The 16,527-nt window shown below is 38.7% G+C and overlaps 1 protein-coding gene and 1 pseudogene across 1 annotated transcript in view; both read right to left on the minus strand.

The window, feature by feature from the left end:
• The window catches only part of ANKIB1 (ankyrin repeat and IBR domain containing 1), a 142,371-nt gene that overhangs the window by 46,736 nt on the left and 79,108 nt on the right, over positions 1 to 16,527 (minus strand). Inside the window, exons 5-6 of the mRNA XM_006834302.1 lie at positions 5,960 to 6,168; positions 3,845 to 3,933 (exon numbers count right to left, since the gene is read on the minus strand). Of these exons, the coding sequence (XP_006834365.1) occupies positions 3,845 to 3,933; positions 5,960 to 6,168 (298 nt within the window). The remainder of the gene's footprint in view (positions 1 to 3,844; positions 3,934 to 5,959; positions 6,169 to 16,527) is intronic.
• LOC102826434 lies at positions 1,155 to 2,072 on the minus strand (annotated as a pseudogene).

Below are 16,527 nucleotides of genomic sequence, written 5' to 3' on the forward strand. Positions count from 1 at the left end.
AACAAAAAGCCCAACTCTCTGCATTTGAGAAAGTAGTAAGGAGTTTTATTGTCAAAACAAGATACAAGCACAACAGAAGACACAAATAAATTAATTGTTCAGGTAATTCTAGACTCCAGGATCTTTCTATGGAAAGGTCAACTCCTATATAGAATATCCAATCCAAAATCAGCAGGTATTTGAGACAAAGCTCAAGACAGTGACTGAACATGTAGACAGAGGAGAGCAATAAAAAGGCAGTTTCCCGATTTTCTTTCCTCGGTAAGTTACGGTTGTGTATAAAGGTACAAGGCTTTAGGGAGGAAATGCTTTCTTATAGAAAATGTTCATTTCTTCCATGCCCCAATGGGAGGAAAAAAAGGTGTCCAACCCTGGGCTGAACAAGGAAATAATAAAAAAGAAGTGATAGTAGTTTTTCATGAGCCTCAAAGCTATCATCTGGCTGTAGTTACCATTCACATTAAACCTGCACACTGAAATTTTCTCCCTTATGAAGTTTTTAAAGTGCAAGAAAGGATTTGCAAAACTAGTGTTTGATCTGTGTGACACACACACAAGCGAAGCATTCTTCGGACAGCACTGGCCGCAGGACAAGGTGATCTATTAGGTCCACCAGGAAGCAAGGAGAGGTCAGTTTCAGCACAAGTCTGGCTCTTAATTGTACTCAGATCTCAGACAGATCTTAGTCCTCCTAACCAGTCATGCCAGAACACAATACCAGCCCAGTGTCCAGAAGTGAGAAGGACCCAGGTTGTTTAGGCTTGTTAGTGGACACCTCTACGTTATGAATTGCTGGTGCTCACATCGATAGTGGTCTAAGAATTATGAAGTCTGGGTTTGGAAACTGCACAAACAGTATTTACCTAGAAAGTCATGATCAAATCTCTTACCTGGAGGAAATGATACAAAAATAGGTCATGAGGTCTCCCATATCACTGCTAGGATTATTTAGTCTAAATTAAAGTGGTACAAAATGGCTTCTTCCAAACAATAAGGACAAGCTTTGCACTAATGTTTCTCAAAAGCCAATGATGTCGCCAGCTCTACCCTTGGTTTAACGTTTTCTTTGTTGTTGTTTTTTTAATTATACCTTTCCTATGTCAGAGCCAAGGTAATAGGGGTATGGGGGACTCAAACCTAGAACAGAAAGAGCTCTAGAACCCAGTGGGCATGAGCACATTCAAATCTCGGGGTTTGAGGTTATGGGTCTGGGGTGCTTGTTTCTTCCCTTCTATCACTGGGATGTCCATCTTGGGCGACTTAAAGGCTGCTGGATCCCCTGCCATCCAGGTGGCCTGCACACAGATCATTTCCACTGGAGTGGGCTTCTGGGCTCCTCTGCAGGCCTGGGTGGCAAAACCTCCTGAATCAGATTTCTGGAGGGGTCTCGGTCCAAAGAATCTCCATTTATCTAATGGGTTTCTGTCCTTATCCCCACTTCCAGGATCCATGGTGCTAGGATTTGGGCCAGGTAAGGCTGTGGAAGGACCAGAAGTGAACCAGCCTCTGGATTTCTGCTTAAGGGAAGAGTGTGGGGTGCTGCTTGGGGTGGACTGGGCAGATGTAGGCTGCTTCTCTTCCTTTGTGATCTCTCCACTCTGCAGTTTTAGTTTGTGGAGTGCTTCTGCCACTCGAAGGTACTTGATCTCCTTGGTGGTGAGGCCCTTGTGGGGCGTGTAGCCAGCATCTCTCAACCCTGCCTGCTGCTCAAACCGTTGAATGCTCTCCTGGGTCTGTTTTGTGATCAGAGAATTCATGATGATATGGGTGGCTTTAGCCTTCACCACTGGGACTTTGTCCATACTGTCAGTGGCCGATGACAGGGTCATGGCTGGGGAGGATACACTGGCCTCTCCTTCCTCCACCTTGGCGAGGTGCTGATACTTGCTCTCTGGAATCACTGGCTTCCAGGGGATGCTGCCCAAGTCTGATGGAGGAGAGGTCATGAGTGTAAGGTCCTCGAGGGCGTCGTCATAGCTGAATGCCCGGCGATACATCCCTATGGGCAGGGACATCTTGCCTAGAGGCCCACCAGGCTCAAGCGCAGGCACTTCTGGTTGTCTTGAAGCCATTGACAAGACTGGGATCAAGATGCTTTTTCTATATAGAACTCCAGAGTTGAGTCCCTGCCACCACCGTGAAATGATGTGATGATTATGCTGACAGTCAGATAATAATGAGGAACATGGTCCAGCTGTTGCAAGTTAGCAAAGCTTCCCAGGAAGAGTCCATCCCTCGCCACCAGCGTGGGGCTCCCTGCAGCTCGAGCTCTGGCACTAAAGAGGCTTCAAGGACCCACGTCTCCCGAAGCACTGTGGCGCAGTCCAGACCCAAGCCATGGCGCGGACAACGCTGAGTCGGCAGCAACTAGGGCCTAAAACGCCAACCGGCAAACACCGGCTGCCAGGACGCAGCCGGTGGCCTCAGCGAAAAAGCTCAGGAGTCCCTCTCTTAATGTCCTCCCTAGAAAGCCTCTAGCACAGCTGTATTGTTCGTTATTTTCACCTTCCTCCCGTTCACTGCAGTGAGGGAAGGGTTCCTCCTTGATGCTCAGGCTAATCCTCAAATTTCTAGTTTGCTCAGAAACTTGCACTTCCATTAGCTTATCCTCACATCTTTAACCTCTTACTCTCTAATGACTCTTCCCTCAGCACAATAAATATATTCAAGTTTTTACCATTCTGAAAACTGTTTTAAACCAAGAATGTTCTTGATGAAGGAATAAAAAAATGTTAACTATACAGAATCTTGACCTTGATTACATTTCTTAGGATTCTGAGTGAAGAAATGGCAAGTAAACATAAAGAACTGATGCATACCAAAGCATGATGGTGGTCTCAAGGAAAAGGACTCAGGAGAACATTCAAATTGGTGGCAGACCCACCTGCTTTTTCATGGAACACCATTTTACTGGAAAGAATGACTACAAACAACGATTGCTTGCACTTGAGTAGTTGGCAGACCTTTTTTTTTTAAGTTTTTATTGTGAATTGAGTGATAGTTTACATGGGGGACCATCAGTTTTACACTCATCCTATTGTATTTATTTCATTGCAATGACTACAATTCCCTGCGTGCTTCATCGTTCAACAGTATTTGCTTCTATTTCCGCTGCCTTTTACTTTATTTTTTTTGGATGTGCACCAAAACACTCAGGAATATACAATAATTCAAACAGCCAAAGGGCACATCCTGAAAGCCTGCACATACTCTCACTCCCGTTTGGCAGACTTTTAAAAAATGAATTAAATTAGTCTTTTACTTCTAGGAAAAGACTGGCAGTATTTGTTGCCAATGATAAAATTCAAGTCTTCAGAAAAACTGGCATTTTGAAAGATTTTTATCCATTATTGTGAGCATGACAGCTTTTCAATACTTAGAGGTTTTTCTGATGAGGTTGGTCTGAATTGATCAAAAAGGAAATTTTAAATAACTACATTCTTACAGATTTAAAGACTTTATGCTGGTCACAAAAAGTTCAGGGAAAGCACAAAAACAAGTGCTAAAAATTCTTGGGATACAAGAAGTGATTCTTGGTCTAGGATTGGAATGTATATTAAATTAGATGTAATATAAACTAAAATACTAAGAAAATTTATTTACGTACACTAGATCTGTTCAAAAAGTATCTTACATTAAGCTAGATAACAGGAACTACAAGTAGGTGATGATATCAAAATAAGAAAAACAAGTATGTTCCTCCTTAGTAGCAAGCTGTAATACATTTCAGTGTAACTCTGAAACAAATATAAATCAACTATTAATTATTGAAAACAAATTCATTTTATTCCCAAGTTTGAGTGCTATCATGAAGTAAGAGATGCTAGTTTATTTATATACTCACGATTCCCAACATCCTCTACAAAAATCATGTCCACAGGGCATATCCACAGGGTCTTCAAATATAGAAATACTGCACATACAAATGTCACACTGGAGATATAAAAAGGAACAATCATGTAAATAAAGTCATCTCTTAGAGGAAGAACAATAACTCCATTTTTGTCTTTAGTTTAGAAACAAAAGTAGACTAGCAATTATAAATTTTAAAAGTTAAATTTTAAAAAATAAGCTATAGGAGAGTTACAGTGTGCTATCTTTGAACAACATATACTATACTTATGAATCCATGGTTGTAGGATTCAAAGAGTTCAATGTAAAAATCAAACTCTTAAATTCCAAATTTATATATTAAATTTATTTGCAACTGTACATTGGAAATGAAACTATGTGAGACAAATAATTACGATTTGTTCAGGTCAAGATCCAATTTCATGTTGCAAAATAACCGTTTCAATATCATGTCTTTCATCCTATGCTTACCCCAGAAGATCTATAAAAAGTTATTTTGTGTTTTCAATACAGCAACTGAGGATATGGAGCTGTAGATTAATGCGCCAGACTGCAAAGCCGTTTGAACTACAAGGTCAGCAGTTCAAGCTCACCAGCTGCTCCTGGGAAACCCTATACAGGGTCGCTATGGGTCAGAATCGACTCGACAGCACTAAACAACAACAACTCAGGGATACATTCTTATCAACGGAGAAAAGATTGAAGTTGTCAAGGACTTCATCCTTCTTGGACCAACTATCAACACTCAAGGAAGCAGCAGTCAAGAATCAAACAATGTATTGCATTAGGCAAATCTGCTGCACAAGACCTTTCTAAAGTGTTCAAGAGCAAAGACGTCAGCTTGAGGACTAAGGTATGCCTTACCCCAGCCATGGTATTTTCAATAACCTCATATGCATGCGAAAGTTGGACAGTGAATAAGGAAGACCATACAAGAATTGATGCTTTTGAGTTATGGTGCTGGAGGAGAATACTGAAAGTGCCATGGGCTGCCAAAAGAACCACTAGAGCCGTTTTGGAAGAAGTGCGGCCAGAGTGCTTCTTGGAGGCCAAGATGGCCAAACTTCGTCTCTCATACTTCAGACATACTGTCAGGAAGGACCAGTCGCTGGAGAAGGATATCATGTTTGGTAAGGAGGAGGGTCAGAAAAAAGAGGAAGACCCCAATGAGATGGACTGGCCAGGTGGCAGCATCGATGGACTCAAGGGTGGCAACAGTAGTGAGGTTGGCCCAGGATCAGGCAGTGTTTCGTTCTGCTGTGCATAGGGTCTGTATGAGTCGGTACCGACTCGATAGCACCTAACAACAACATCTCAGGGATCCACCCCCTACCCACTAAACACTATGTTTTTCTCAATGATGTTCAATGAGAAGCAAATTTGTAATATTACAAATGTTAGTTATAGAGGTAGAATTCTATTTTCCAAAAAGGCCTAACTAAATCAAATTAAGAGTTTTCATATTTATCACATATTGAGTAGTTAAATCATTCAAGATAATGCCAAAACTTCCTATAACAGCACACCTATGGTAAGCCAATTAAAAGTAAAAAAAAAAAAAAAAGTAAATATAATATTACTATTTCTCAATAAAAAGGAAACATTCATTATCAAATGTATCATGATTTGTCCAAAAGCTTTAATAAAGCAAGCATATGTATTATGTCTTAGATGCTTAAAAATTAATAAATAGCTTTCAAGAAGTTATAAAAAATGTTTTCCTATTTTTAATTTATAGTACCTATCACAAACTCTTTCAACTCTTATTAATAATATAAGTTATGCTATATTTAAGAAATAGGCAACAGGAGCTTTTAAGTGAAAATACAGCTGATAGGTTCTCCCAAACTTATGTTTTGTTTTCAAACAAGCAAGGAAAACCTTCTATTTTTCCATCCATAGTTCAGAGATCATAAAAAAATATTTTCTGATGATAAATATATACCAAAAACATGAAAATAACTGAACCCTCTTAAGAAGGATATATAATTTAATTACAAGAATACACCAGAGTCTACATTAAATGAAATTAAATAACTTAAAAGGTAAAAAACAAAGAGTAAACACAGTATTTATGGGACATACATCACTGAACACCAAAGCCTACCAAACTTGTGTCCAAATCCCCAGGAGATAAGCTGATTTCATCTGGAGAGGTGACAGAAGAGCGTGTAGTCCTTGGAGTTCTTGGAGAAGGTAGTGTGTCCCAGGCATTATACCCACTTGGCGGTGGAGTCGGCATTTGAACACCTGATCGTTGGCAGCAGTTCTCTGGGTTGGACATCCAAGCTTCAAGTAATTTCTCCCTGTCCCAATCTTTAAAAAAAATGGAATGGATGTCTCTCAAAACCCAGAAAAATATGTTTTAAGTTACAGCTATGCAATACCAAAAGAAAACATGAGGATAAATACAGTTACCTGAGGAAGAAAAATTATTTATATTGAAGTAGTCAATGTTGTCAGCAGATGAAGGTCCAGGTATCTGTTTTCTATTAATGTTTTTTTTCCACAGAATTTAAACTCTTTTATAACTTAGTATAGCTTACAACAAGGTCAATATCTAATAATAAGGCTAATATCTACTGTTGTTGTATGTTGTAGAGTTGGTTCCAACTTGTAGAGACCCTGTATAGAGTTCTTAAGGCTGTAAATCTTTATGGGAGCAGAAAACCTCATCTACCTTTTCAGAGTGGCTTGTGGATTTGAACTGCTGCCCTTGAGGTTAGCAGCCTAATGTGTAACCCACTACATCACCAGGGCCCCTAATATAAGCATTAGTTTCTATGAATAATCAAAAGAGGGGACTCATATATTACTTCTTGAATTTGTTTTAATGTAGGATTAATTTTGCCTTTTAACTCTTTAAAGAAAATTACGCAAATTTGCAATTGACCTCACTAGTGTCAAGTTGTAAATGATTATACAGTTCATTATGAACATGTTCAAATACCAATATTATGTTCTAAAAATCATTTGATAGACAGCTTATTTGTTGTTGTTGTTAGGTGCCATCCAGTCGGTACCGACTCATAGCAACCTTATGCACAGCAGAACGAAACACTGCCCAATCCTGGGCCAGTCTTACTACTGCTGCCATGCTTGAGCCCATGGATGCTGCAATTTTGCCAATTCATCTATCTGACAGTGTTTCTCTGCTATTCATAAGGTTTTCAGTGACTAAATATTCGGAAGTAGTTCGTCACTCCTTCTTCCTAGTCTGTCTTTGTCTAGAAGCTCATTTGAAACCTGTCCACCATGGGAGACCCTGCTGGTATTTAAAATACTGATGGCATAGCTTCCAGAATCACAGCAACTCACAAGCCACCGAAGTACAACAAACTGACAGACGAGTGGTGGAGGCAGCTAATAGGTAGAGGGAATTGCTTAAGGGAATCCTAGATATCATAAAGTTTTAATGAATTATTAACTTTGTATTAGTATTAAGTAAACCCATATCTGGCTTATCTAGAGAAGACCATCTTTCTATCATGAACACTCTTAAAATGGTCAAGTGAGAACGTTATGATAAGTGAAGAGTCATAAAAACCTAAGTGCTCTTCTTTTAAAAAATATATACTTCATTGTTTTGCTAGGTATTTAACACATACTGTTTTTGTTTTTTTTTTTTAATTCCTCCCAACAAACTCTACAATTATTATTTAGGTGAAAAAACTCAAGACTCAGGGAAGTTACCTTGGCCCAACCTCACACCTACTGAAGAATCTGACACCAGTTTCTGCTATTCCAAAGTGTGCATTCTTTCCACTATGTTGTTACTATGTGCCGTTTAGTTGATTCCGACTAACATTGACCCTATATAGGTTTTCTGAGAGTAGGTGGTAGGTTTGAACTGCCCATCCTCTGGTTATAAGTCCAGTGCTTATCCTATAGCACCACACAAAGACTCATTCTTTCTCAAGACTATTAAAGGGTAAAATTATTTACTGTAGGCCAATTCCATACAAATATATAACTAAAATACAAATTGCTGTTTTTATTAAGTGCTGCTGAGTTGGTTCTAATTCACACTGACACTGTATAGAGTTTCCAAGAAGCAACTAACTGGTGAGTTAGAACTACTGACCTTGTGGTTAGCAATCCAGGGTTTATCCTATAGCACACAGCTACAGAAATTTCCTGTACAACACCTTTTTTCTAACCATATTAAGTAGATGCATTTGGTGGTTTAAGAGGATAAATTTAACTTAAACATACAAAGACTGGGAGAGAGTATTTCCAGTTGAGGAAACCACATGCATTTAAAGACACAGAGGCATAATGAAGAAACCTGAATGCTTCTGTTAAATTAGAGTTTAGGATGTTGCAGTTTGGAGAGGTGAATAATAACACTAGAAATAAGGCTCAGATTACAAAGGGGAGGAAAACTAAGAACTGAAAAAACCTGTATATAAGTGTACTTCAGCAAATGTTGCTAAATGAACCTCAGATATCTTGTTAAGAGCGTCGAGTTGATTCAGACTCATAGCAACACTATAAGGTTTCCGTAGAGCGGTTGGTGTGTTTGAACTGACAATACTGCCGTTCAAACCAACACTATGGTTCAGTACTTATCCTACAGCATCACACTAGGACTACAGATAAATCATTATATACTGATTAAGATCATTATATAAAATTTCACTTTCTTTCACTATTGCTGATTACCACTACAAATTTGGCTTACTTTCCATACATTGCATTAGAAAACCACACTTTCTACTTCTATTACAATTTATATATGAACATATGTCTCATAATTCAGGGCATATGTATACACACATATATACTCGTATATACATGCATACATACACACACACATACACATATATAATAAGCATTTATATTTCCCCAAAACATCTATGACTTTTACTTCTAAAATACATGGCATACAGTTTGACAAACATACTAATACATCTTATCAATAGAAAAGCATTTTAATTAAAAAAAAGCAATCTTCTATCTGAATAGCATTTATAGAAGAATAACTAGAGATAAGAATGCTAAATAAAGACTACATCCCTGCTGGAATTTCTCATAAAAATTCATTTCTTACCTGACGACTCTTAGTACTGATGACATCATATCATGAGGAATTCTTAAATACTTGAGGGATATGCAGATACTTATATATATGGTAATTGAGTGGTAATGAAGATAGGCGAACATGTTTATTGCTTTTAAACCAACTATAGAGATTTACAGTTGTATTAGGCAAAATTATTGTCATGTATTAGGCAAAATTCCAATGATTTCTGAATGTAAGGGTACTTGATATGAAGACTCCTTTCCTTTTTGTTGGTATTTTGAGTTGAGAGTTACTACCTCCGTGAGTATAGGTCAGGTTCATCAAATTGTAGCAATTTACCCTTGTTTCCTTTATCCAAAAAAAAAAAAAAAAAAAAAGGGGGGGGGGGTAATCTTCCTCTAGTTGAGTTCTGATTATCAAGCCATCGAGGCTAGGTCAAATGGGTACTTGTCTGCAAGTCTGGGTTTTCTTGCGCATCTCCCCTCACTTCATATCAGCTGAATGCTTCACTCTCAGCTCTAGCCCTCTGTAGCTATGTTCTTGTCCATGGGCTCAAGTGTCCACAGGTCTTACCACACTTTGGACCAACCAGGCCTTCCTCTTTTCTCTCTCATCTCCAGGTCAATGGGAGTCAATGGACTGGGGTTGAACTCAGCCCATTTCTTCATTACTGTTTTTCCCCTTCTTTCATTCACCAATAGACCAAAGTTGTTGCTAGCAAGCTCACATGCATGTTCATGTGTTCCCTTTGAGTCTCAGTCTTAGAGGGGAGTTTGTCCTGAAGGAACTTGATTGCTTGCCTTGATAGCTTCCTGGCGAATAGCTTGCTTATTTGTGTAGTAGCCAGTCATGCTGATATTTTTGTTTTGGGTTTTTCCTGATGATCTTTCTTTGAAGATATATCTTCTGTTGCTCTAGCTGTTCCAGGCTGGTCTGCTTGTCCTTGCTAGTGGGAATGTCCCACACCTCATAAGGTTCTGGATGGGACTCAGGATTCCACCTAAGGTCCTATACTCTGCAAAGGCTTTGCAAGAGGCCTATTTCACTGGGCAAGTTCTAGAACCCCTTTTAGGTATTCTAATCAGTTATAGGCTGAAGACGGGCTTACAAATTTTCTGTAATCAGGTTTCCCAACATTCCTTTCTATCCCACTCAAGCGTCTATTTTACAATAGTAGGCAAGGGAAACCAATATTCATAAGACAGTCAAGCATTTTAGTATTATTTCTCCTCTTCAAACTATGCCTAGATCTCTGTACCACAGAGCCCTGTTGTCCCAAGTTTGAGAATGCATCACTATTTACCTCTGTCCTACTTAGGCCATGCAAACCTGTCTCAGTGTTCCTCTATCTTATTCTTCCACCTTCTCCCTTTCTTGTATTGTCCTCCCCAACACCCAAATTAAACCCCCTATCCCAGCCCCACTTTTGTGATTATCTTATATTCCATTAATTCTTCCCTCCATTTAAGACAGTCTATTTTATTCTGTAATCTACCTGACATTCTCATCATCTGAATTTCTGTTTCTCTGTTGACCTTCTTTCACATTGTAATTGTTTTGATCATAGACTAACCTCCCAGATCTTCTGTTCTTATAATTTTACTCTGTTCTTGACTCTCTCATTTGTCAATTGAGTTTAGGGTGATGCTGCCATATACGTCATTCTCTGGTTGTCTGTTCTCGTTCCACAGATTTTCTTTAAGGTGTTTTCCATAGGAGGGTTGCCTTGGCAAAAACGCTTAGATTCTGTTTATCCTGGAGTGTTTTGATTACACCATCGTACTTGATTGACAACTTTTCTGGGTAGAGGATTCTTGGCTGGCTGTGTTTTTCTTTCAGGGTTTTATATATGTCTCCCCACTGCCCTCTTGCCTACTTGGTTTCTGTTGAGAGATCTGAGCTTATATATCTTGGTGACTGTCTTTTAGGGTCTATCCTTCCTGGGGTTCGTTAAGCTTCTTGAATGCATATCTTTTCGCTTTTCAGGATGTTAAGGAAATTTTCTTCCAGCAGCTCTTCAACTATCTCCTCTGTGGATTTGTGTGATTCTTCCCTGTTCTGGAATGCAGGTAATTCTTAAGTTATTCCTCTACATGTTGTCCAACATGAATCTTAGGCCTTCTTCAGGTTTTTTTTATCCTTTTTTCTGCTTGCTTTTCTTAGTTGACAGCTTTATCTTCTAGCTCACTAGTTCTGGCTTCTATCTCTTCAATTCTACTCCTTTGCCCTTTCAGTGTATTGTCCAATACTGATATTATTAATCATTTGGACCTCTTTCTGTAGACTCTGAATTGTTTCCAATGCTGTATCTATCTTATTTGATTGTTTTTGTATCACTTTCCTGACTTCTTCCTTATTTTCCTCAATTCCATTGAATATTGTTTTGATACATTTTATAATCATTTTTCTGAATTCCTTCTTAGGCATTTCCAAAGCCTGCCAATCTTCCAGTATGGAGTGTAGGTCTATGTCCAGCTCATTTGCCTCAGTCACTTTATCTTGTTTCTGGACATATGCTGATATGGTCATCTGTTTTTGATGTTGGGGCATATTCAGGGGTTTTCTGTGGTCTTAATGCTTAGATGGGTGTGTATTTTGGTATTTTTTAGGCTTTCTGATTGCCTCCAGGTAGATGTGATCAGAAGATGGGCTTCCCTTTTCACTCTTCTTCCTGAGAGATTTCAAGATGCCACTTTGGTTGTTGTGACATAACTCAGGATTTAATTTTCAGCCTTTTTTTTTTTTTTCAGTCTGCTTGTCCCGCTCCACAATCCCCGTTCAGGCCTTTTTCCTAGTGATAAACAATCCAGGGCCAGCTGTTGCCATTTTGCACTGCCATTTGGTTTTAAGTGGAAACTGTCACTTTAAGTTTCAAGGAGATCTGTGGCCATGCATAGTAGCATCCTCCGGGGCTGGGGGTGGGGTGTCCACTTGCTCAGGCACCCCCTCTAGTCACCAGAATGGAAGTGTACAGACAGTGAGAGACCAATGAACAGACACAACAAAAAAGAGTGTCTACGCTTTAATCTCCGCAGTTCTGTCAGGCATCTGTGGCTGCTCTGCTCCTTCCCCCGCTTGGTCTCACCCAAGATGGTGGCTCCGAGAGTAGCTGAGTGTCTTGGATTAGAAAGCAATGGATTTCTTGCTTCTGCTACAAATTTCCCTAGCTGTAAGCCTTCCAACTTTCTAAATATTCCTTTATATGTAGTTCAGAGTTCTGGCACCATCCCCTGAGCCTGTTTGGTCCGGTATACTGTGTTGTGGCTGACGGAGTTCCTCACTGTTTGTTCCCAGTTTGGTTTTAAATGGAAACTGTCACTTTACAGTTCAAGGAGATCTGTGCGCACGCGTAACAGAACCCTCCAGGGGTGGGGGTGGCATATCCATTCGCTCAGGCACCCCCTCTAGTCACCAGAATGCAGGTGTGCAGCGAGCGAGAGACCAATAAAAAGATACAAAAAAAAGAGTGGCTACACCATCTTGTTTGTTCTCTCCAAAAATACTCTTTTGAAAACAGATTTTTAAAAGTCTGGTGAAACATTTTAATCACAAATGATAATAAAGTACCTAATACCTTATTTTTTATTTACAAAATATAATTTATTGACTAAAAACACACCTTTAAATTTTTACTTTAAAGACTCTGTAGTTAAGTGCCACTGAGTCCATTCAAAGTCACAGTGACTCTGTACAGGGTTTTTAAGGAATGCTTGGTGGGTTTGAACTATCAACCTTGTAGTTAGTTGTTAAGTGCTGTCAAGTTGATTCGGACCCATAGCAAACCTGCATAGTGTTCCCGAGGAGCAGCTGGTAAGCCTAAACTATTGAACTTGCAGTTTGAATGACTTTGCAATCCAGTGCATTAACCCACAGCGTCACACCAGGGCTCCTTGCAGTTAATAGTAGAGTGCCTATACTATGGCGCCAAACCAGGACCTCAGATTAAAACTTTAGATTAAGGTAATTAGGTTGCAAAGTTAAAGGGGGGAGGAATGGGAGTTGATGTAGATATTCATTTACTTGTAAGAAAGGTTATATCTAAATATCCATTATTTTAAGAGTTTTAGAAAAGAATTTCATAATACATCCATCATTTTCTATTTAACACTTGTTAGGCTTTATCAAGTTTTTTAAAAGGTTTTCTTTTAAAAGTCTTCATATAATATAAACCAAAAGTGAAACCAAAAATCTGTTGTCAGTAGGTTCTGACTCATAGCACCCCACAGGACAGAGCAGAATTGCCCCATAGGGTTTCCAAGACAGTAACTCTTTTTTTCTTTGTAGAAGCAGATTGCCACATCTTTGTCTACCCTTTCCATTAGCAGCCAAATATTTTAAGAACCTCACAACCAGGGTTCCTTTGTAAATATACAGTCATTCTTGTAATTATGGTGGTGGTGTTGGTAAGTACTATTGAGTCAGTTCCGACTCACAGCAACCCTGTATAGGGTTTCTGAGGAGCAGCTGGTGGGTTTGAATCACCAACCTTGTGGTTAGCAGTCCAATGCTTATACTACACTTCTAAACCAGAACTCCATACATAGTGTATCATATATATTATTTTTAGAGTTGTTGTTGTTGTTATGTGCCGTGGAGTCGGTTCCGACTCATAGCGACCCTGTACAGGGTTTCCGAGGCTGGAAATCTTTACGGGAGCAGAAAGCCTCATCTTTCTCCCACGGAACAGCTGGTAGTTTCGAACTGCTGACCTTGCGGCTCACAGCCCAATTCGTAACCACTACGCTACCAGAGCTCCTTTTAGAGTAGGCCCTTTTTATTTTTTTACTTATCTTTATTTTTCCTCTTTATCAATTAATCCATGAAAACAACCAAGTATCTCATTACCCACAGTTTTTCCATGTTTATATTATCTGTAATTAATTAATAATATATAAACACAGAAGTTTTCTGGTTGTTTTATATAAATGGACTACTGTACAAGCTTCATCTGTATTTCTTATTTCATCAACCTTCTGGAAATCTCTTGAAGTAAACTAATTTAATGCTAATTACATTTGTAAATTATTATATATTAATGATTTATATGAAATAATTTAAATATCATAACTTACTCAAATTATTTCCCTGCTTTGCTTATAGTTATTTGCCATTACAAAAATGCTGTAATATACATCACTGCACATGTATGAGAGGGCTTCAAGAAGTTCCTGGGACTATTCCATGATCTTTTTCATTTTTCCACAAACTTTTACAAGTCCCTTGCATATATAGTATATTGTGTTATTGTTACATGCTATTGAGTTGGTTCTGACTCACAGTGACCCTGTACAGAGCTTCGGAGGAGTTGCTAATGGATTTGAAACCCCAACCTTGTGGTTAGCAGTTTAGAGCTTACCCTACAGTGCAACAATCACGATTCCTCATAAACTATACATTGCTGCTTATATTCCTTTAGGATAAACTCCCTGGAATAAGAACAATGAATATAAAGGTATATTACATTTTTAAAAGATAATGCCAGGAGGCTTTCCAAAAAGGCCATAACAATTTACATTTCTGTACCAAATTTATATTGATTGTATCCCTTTCCACTCTAGCAGGTGTTACAGTTCTTTTAAATATTTATACAGTGATAACTAAAAAGGAGCTCTGGTAGCACAGTGGTTACGAATTGGGCTGCAAACTGCTAGGTCAGCAGTTCGAAACTACCAGCTGTTCCATGGGAGAAAGATGAGGCTTTTGGCTCCCGTAAAGATTTACAGCCTCGGAAACCCTGCACAAGGTGTCCCTATGAGTTGGCACTGACTCCACGGCACATAACCACCACTAACAATAATTAAATGGTATTTTAATTTGCATGTACCTGACAACTAGTGAATTTGAATATGCTTTCAGGTGTTCATTGGCTATTTGGATTTATTCTTCTGTGAATTACTTATGCATATCCTTTTATCATTTTTCTCCTCGGTTATTTATCAATATTTCATTAATTTAAAGGAGTTCATTGTAAATAATATCAGCTAATATTTTTTCTAAAATAAAAATTTTATGATAGTTCAATGTGATGATCTTTCCAGGAACCTAGAGGTTTCCCTTTGTCTTTGGGAGTTAGTTATACATTAAGATTGAGTGACTAAGAGATTGATTCATTCTGTGTCTTTTCTCCTTTGTTAACAATTTTCTTTCTTTTAAATTCCAACATAATTTCATTCAAGATAGCTTCCTAGTCATATTGTTGTTGTTGTGAGGTGTCATTGAGTCAGTTGCAATGCACAGTGACCCTGTAAAGAGTTTCTGAAGAGTGGCTGGTGGGCTTGAACTGTTAACCTAGTGATTAGCAATCCAGTGTGTATCCTACAGCACCAAACGAGGGTTCTTCCCAGATGTATTAGCACCATTTATTAAATGATCTATCCTGGCTTCTAAGAGAATTAGGACTGTAATTCTACCAATACAGATTTGTTTGTTCTTCTGGCAGTCCGTGTACTTTACAACATCACAACTGAAATGCATCAATTCTTCTATAGTCTTCCATAGTGTCCAACATTCACATGCATATGAGACTATTGAAAACATCATGTCTCTTGGGTCAGGTGCACCTTAGTTTTCAAACTGACATCTTGGCTCTTGAACACTTTAAAGAGGTCATGTGCAGCAGAATGCAATATGTCTTTTGATTTCTTGACTGCTGCTTCCATGAGTGTTAATTATAGATCCAAGCAAATGAAGTCTTTCACAACTTCAATCTTTTCTCCATTTATCTTGATGTTATTTATGAGTCCAGTTGATATTATTTATGGGAGGATTTTTGTTTTCTTTACATTGAGGTGTAATCCATACTGTAGGCTGTGGTCTATGATTTCATAAGTATTTTAAGTCCTCTTTTCTTCCAGCAAGCAAGGCTGTATCATGGGCACATCACAGGTTGTTCATGAGTCTTCCTCCAATCCTGATGCCACATTCTTTTACATATAATCCAGCTTCTTGGATTATTTGCTCAACAGACAGATTAAGTAAGTAAGATGAAATAATACAGCCCTGGTGCTTTCCTGATTTAAAACCATTCAGTATTTCAAAGATCATCTATTCACAGATGCGTTATAAGAAGGTGTTTCCTGCTCAAATTATTCTCAGCTCTAAATAATTTCTGAACAGACTGGTGATTGTTGTAATTTGCTGTTAAATGCCGTTGAGTCGGTTCCAACTCACAGCAACCCTGAATAGGGTTTCTGAGGAGTGGCTGGTAGATTTGAGCCTCCAATCTTGCCGTGTGAGCTGCCACTGCATTATCCTAACAGCACCACACTAGCACTCCAATTGGTGATTAATGGAATAAATTTCCATTTAAGCCAAGAAAAAGATAAGCATCTATAACAATTGATATGGTAGGGTAGTGGTTACGAATCGGGCTGCTAACCTCAGGGTCAGCAGTTCAAAACTACCAGCTGTTCCGCAGCAGAAAGATGAGGCTTTCTGCTACCGTAAAGATTTTACTGCCTCGGAAACCCTGTTCAGGGTCACTATGGGTCGGAACAGATTCCACGGCACATAACAGCAACAACAAATGTACTAAAATATATGAGGTAGATGAGGGCAGAATCACTACTTTTTAGAAGTGTTAAGATCATTCTCTTGGTAATTCTAAGAAAACCATAGGGAAATTTTGGATATAATAAACAGTGTCTCAC

This window comes from Chrysochloris asiatica, unplaced genomic scaffold, assembly GCF_000296735.1.
Source record: "Chrysochloris asiatica unplaced genomic scaffold, ChrAsi1.0 scaffold00010, whole genome shotgun sequence".
Lineage (NCBI taxonomy): Eukaryota > Metazoa > Chordata > Mammalia > Afrosoricida > Chrysochloridae > Chrysochloris > Chrysochloris asiatica.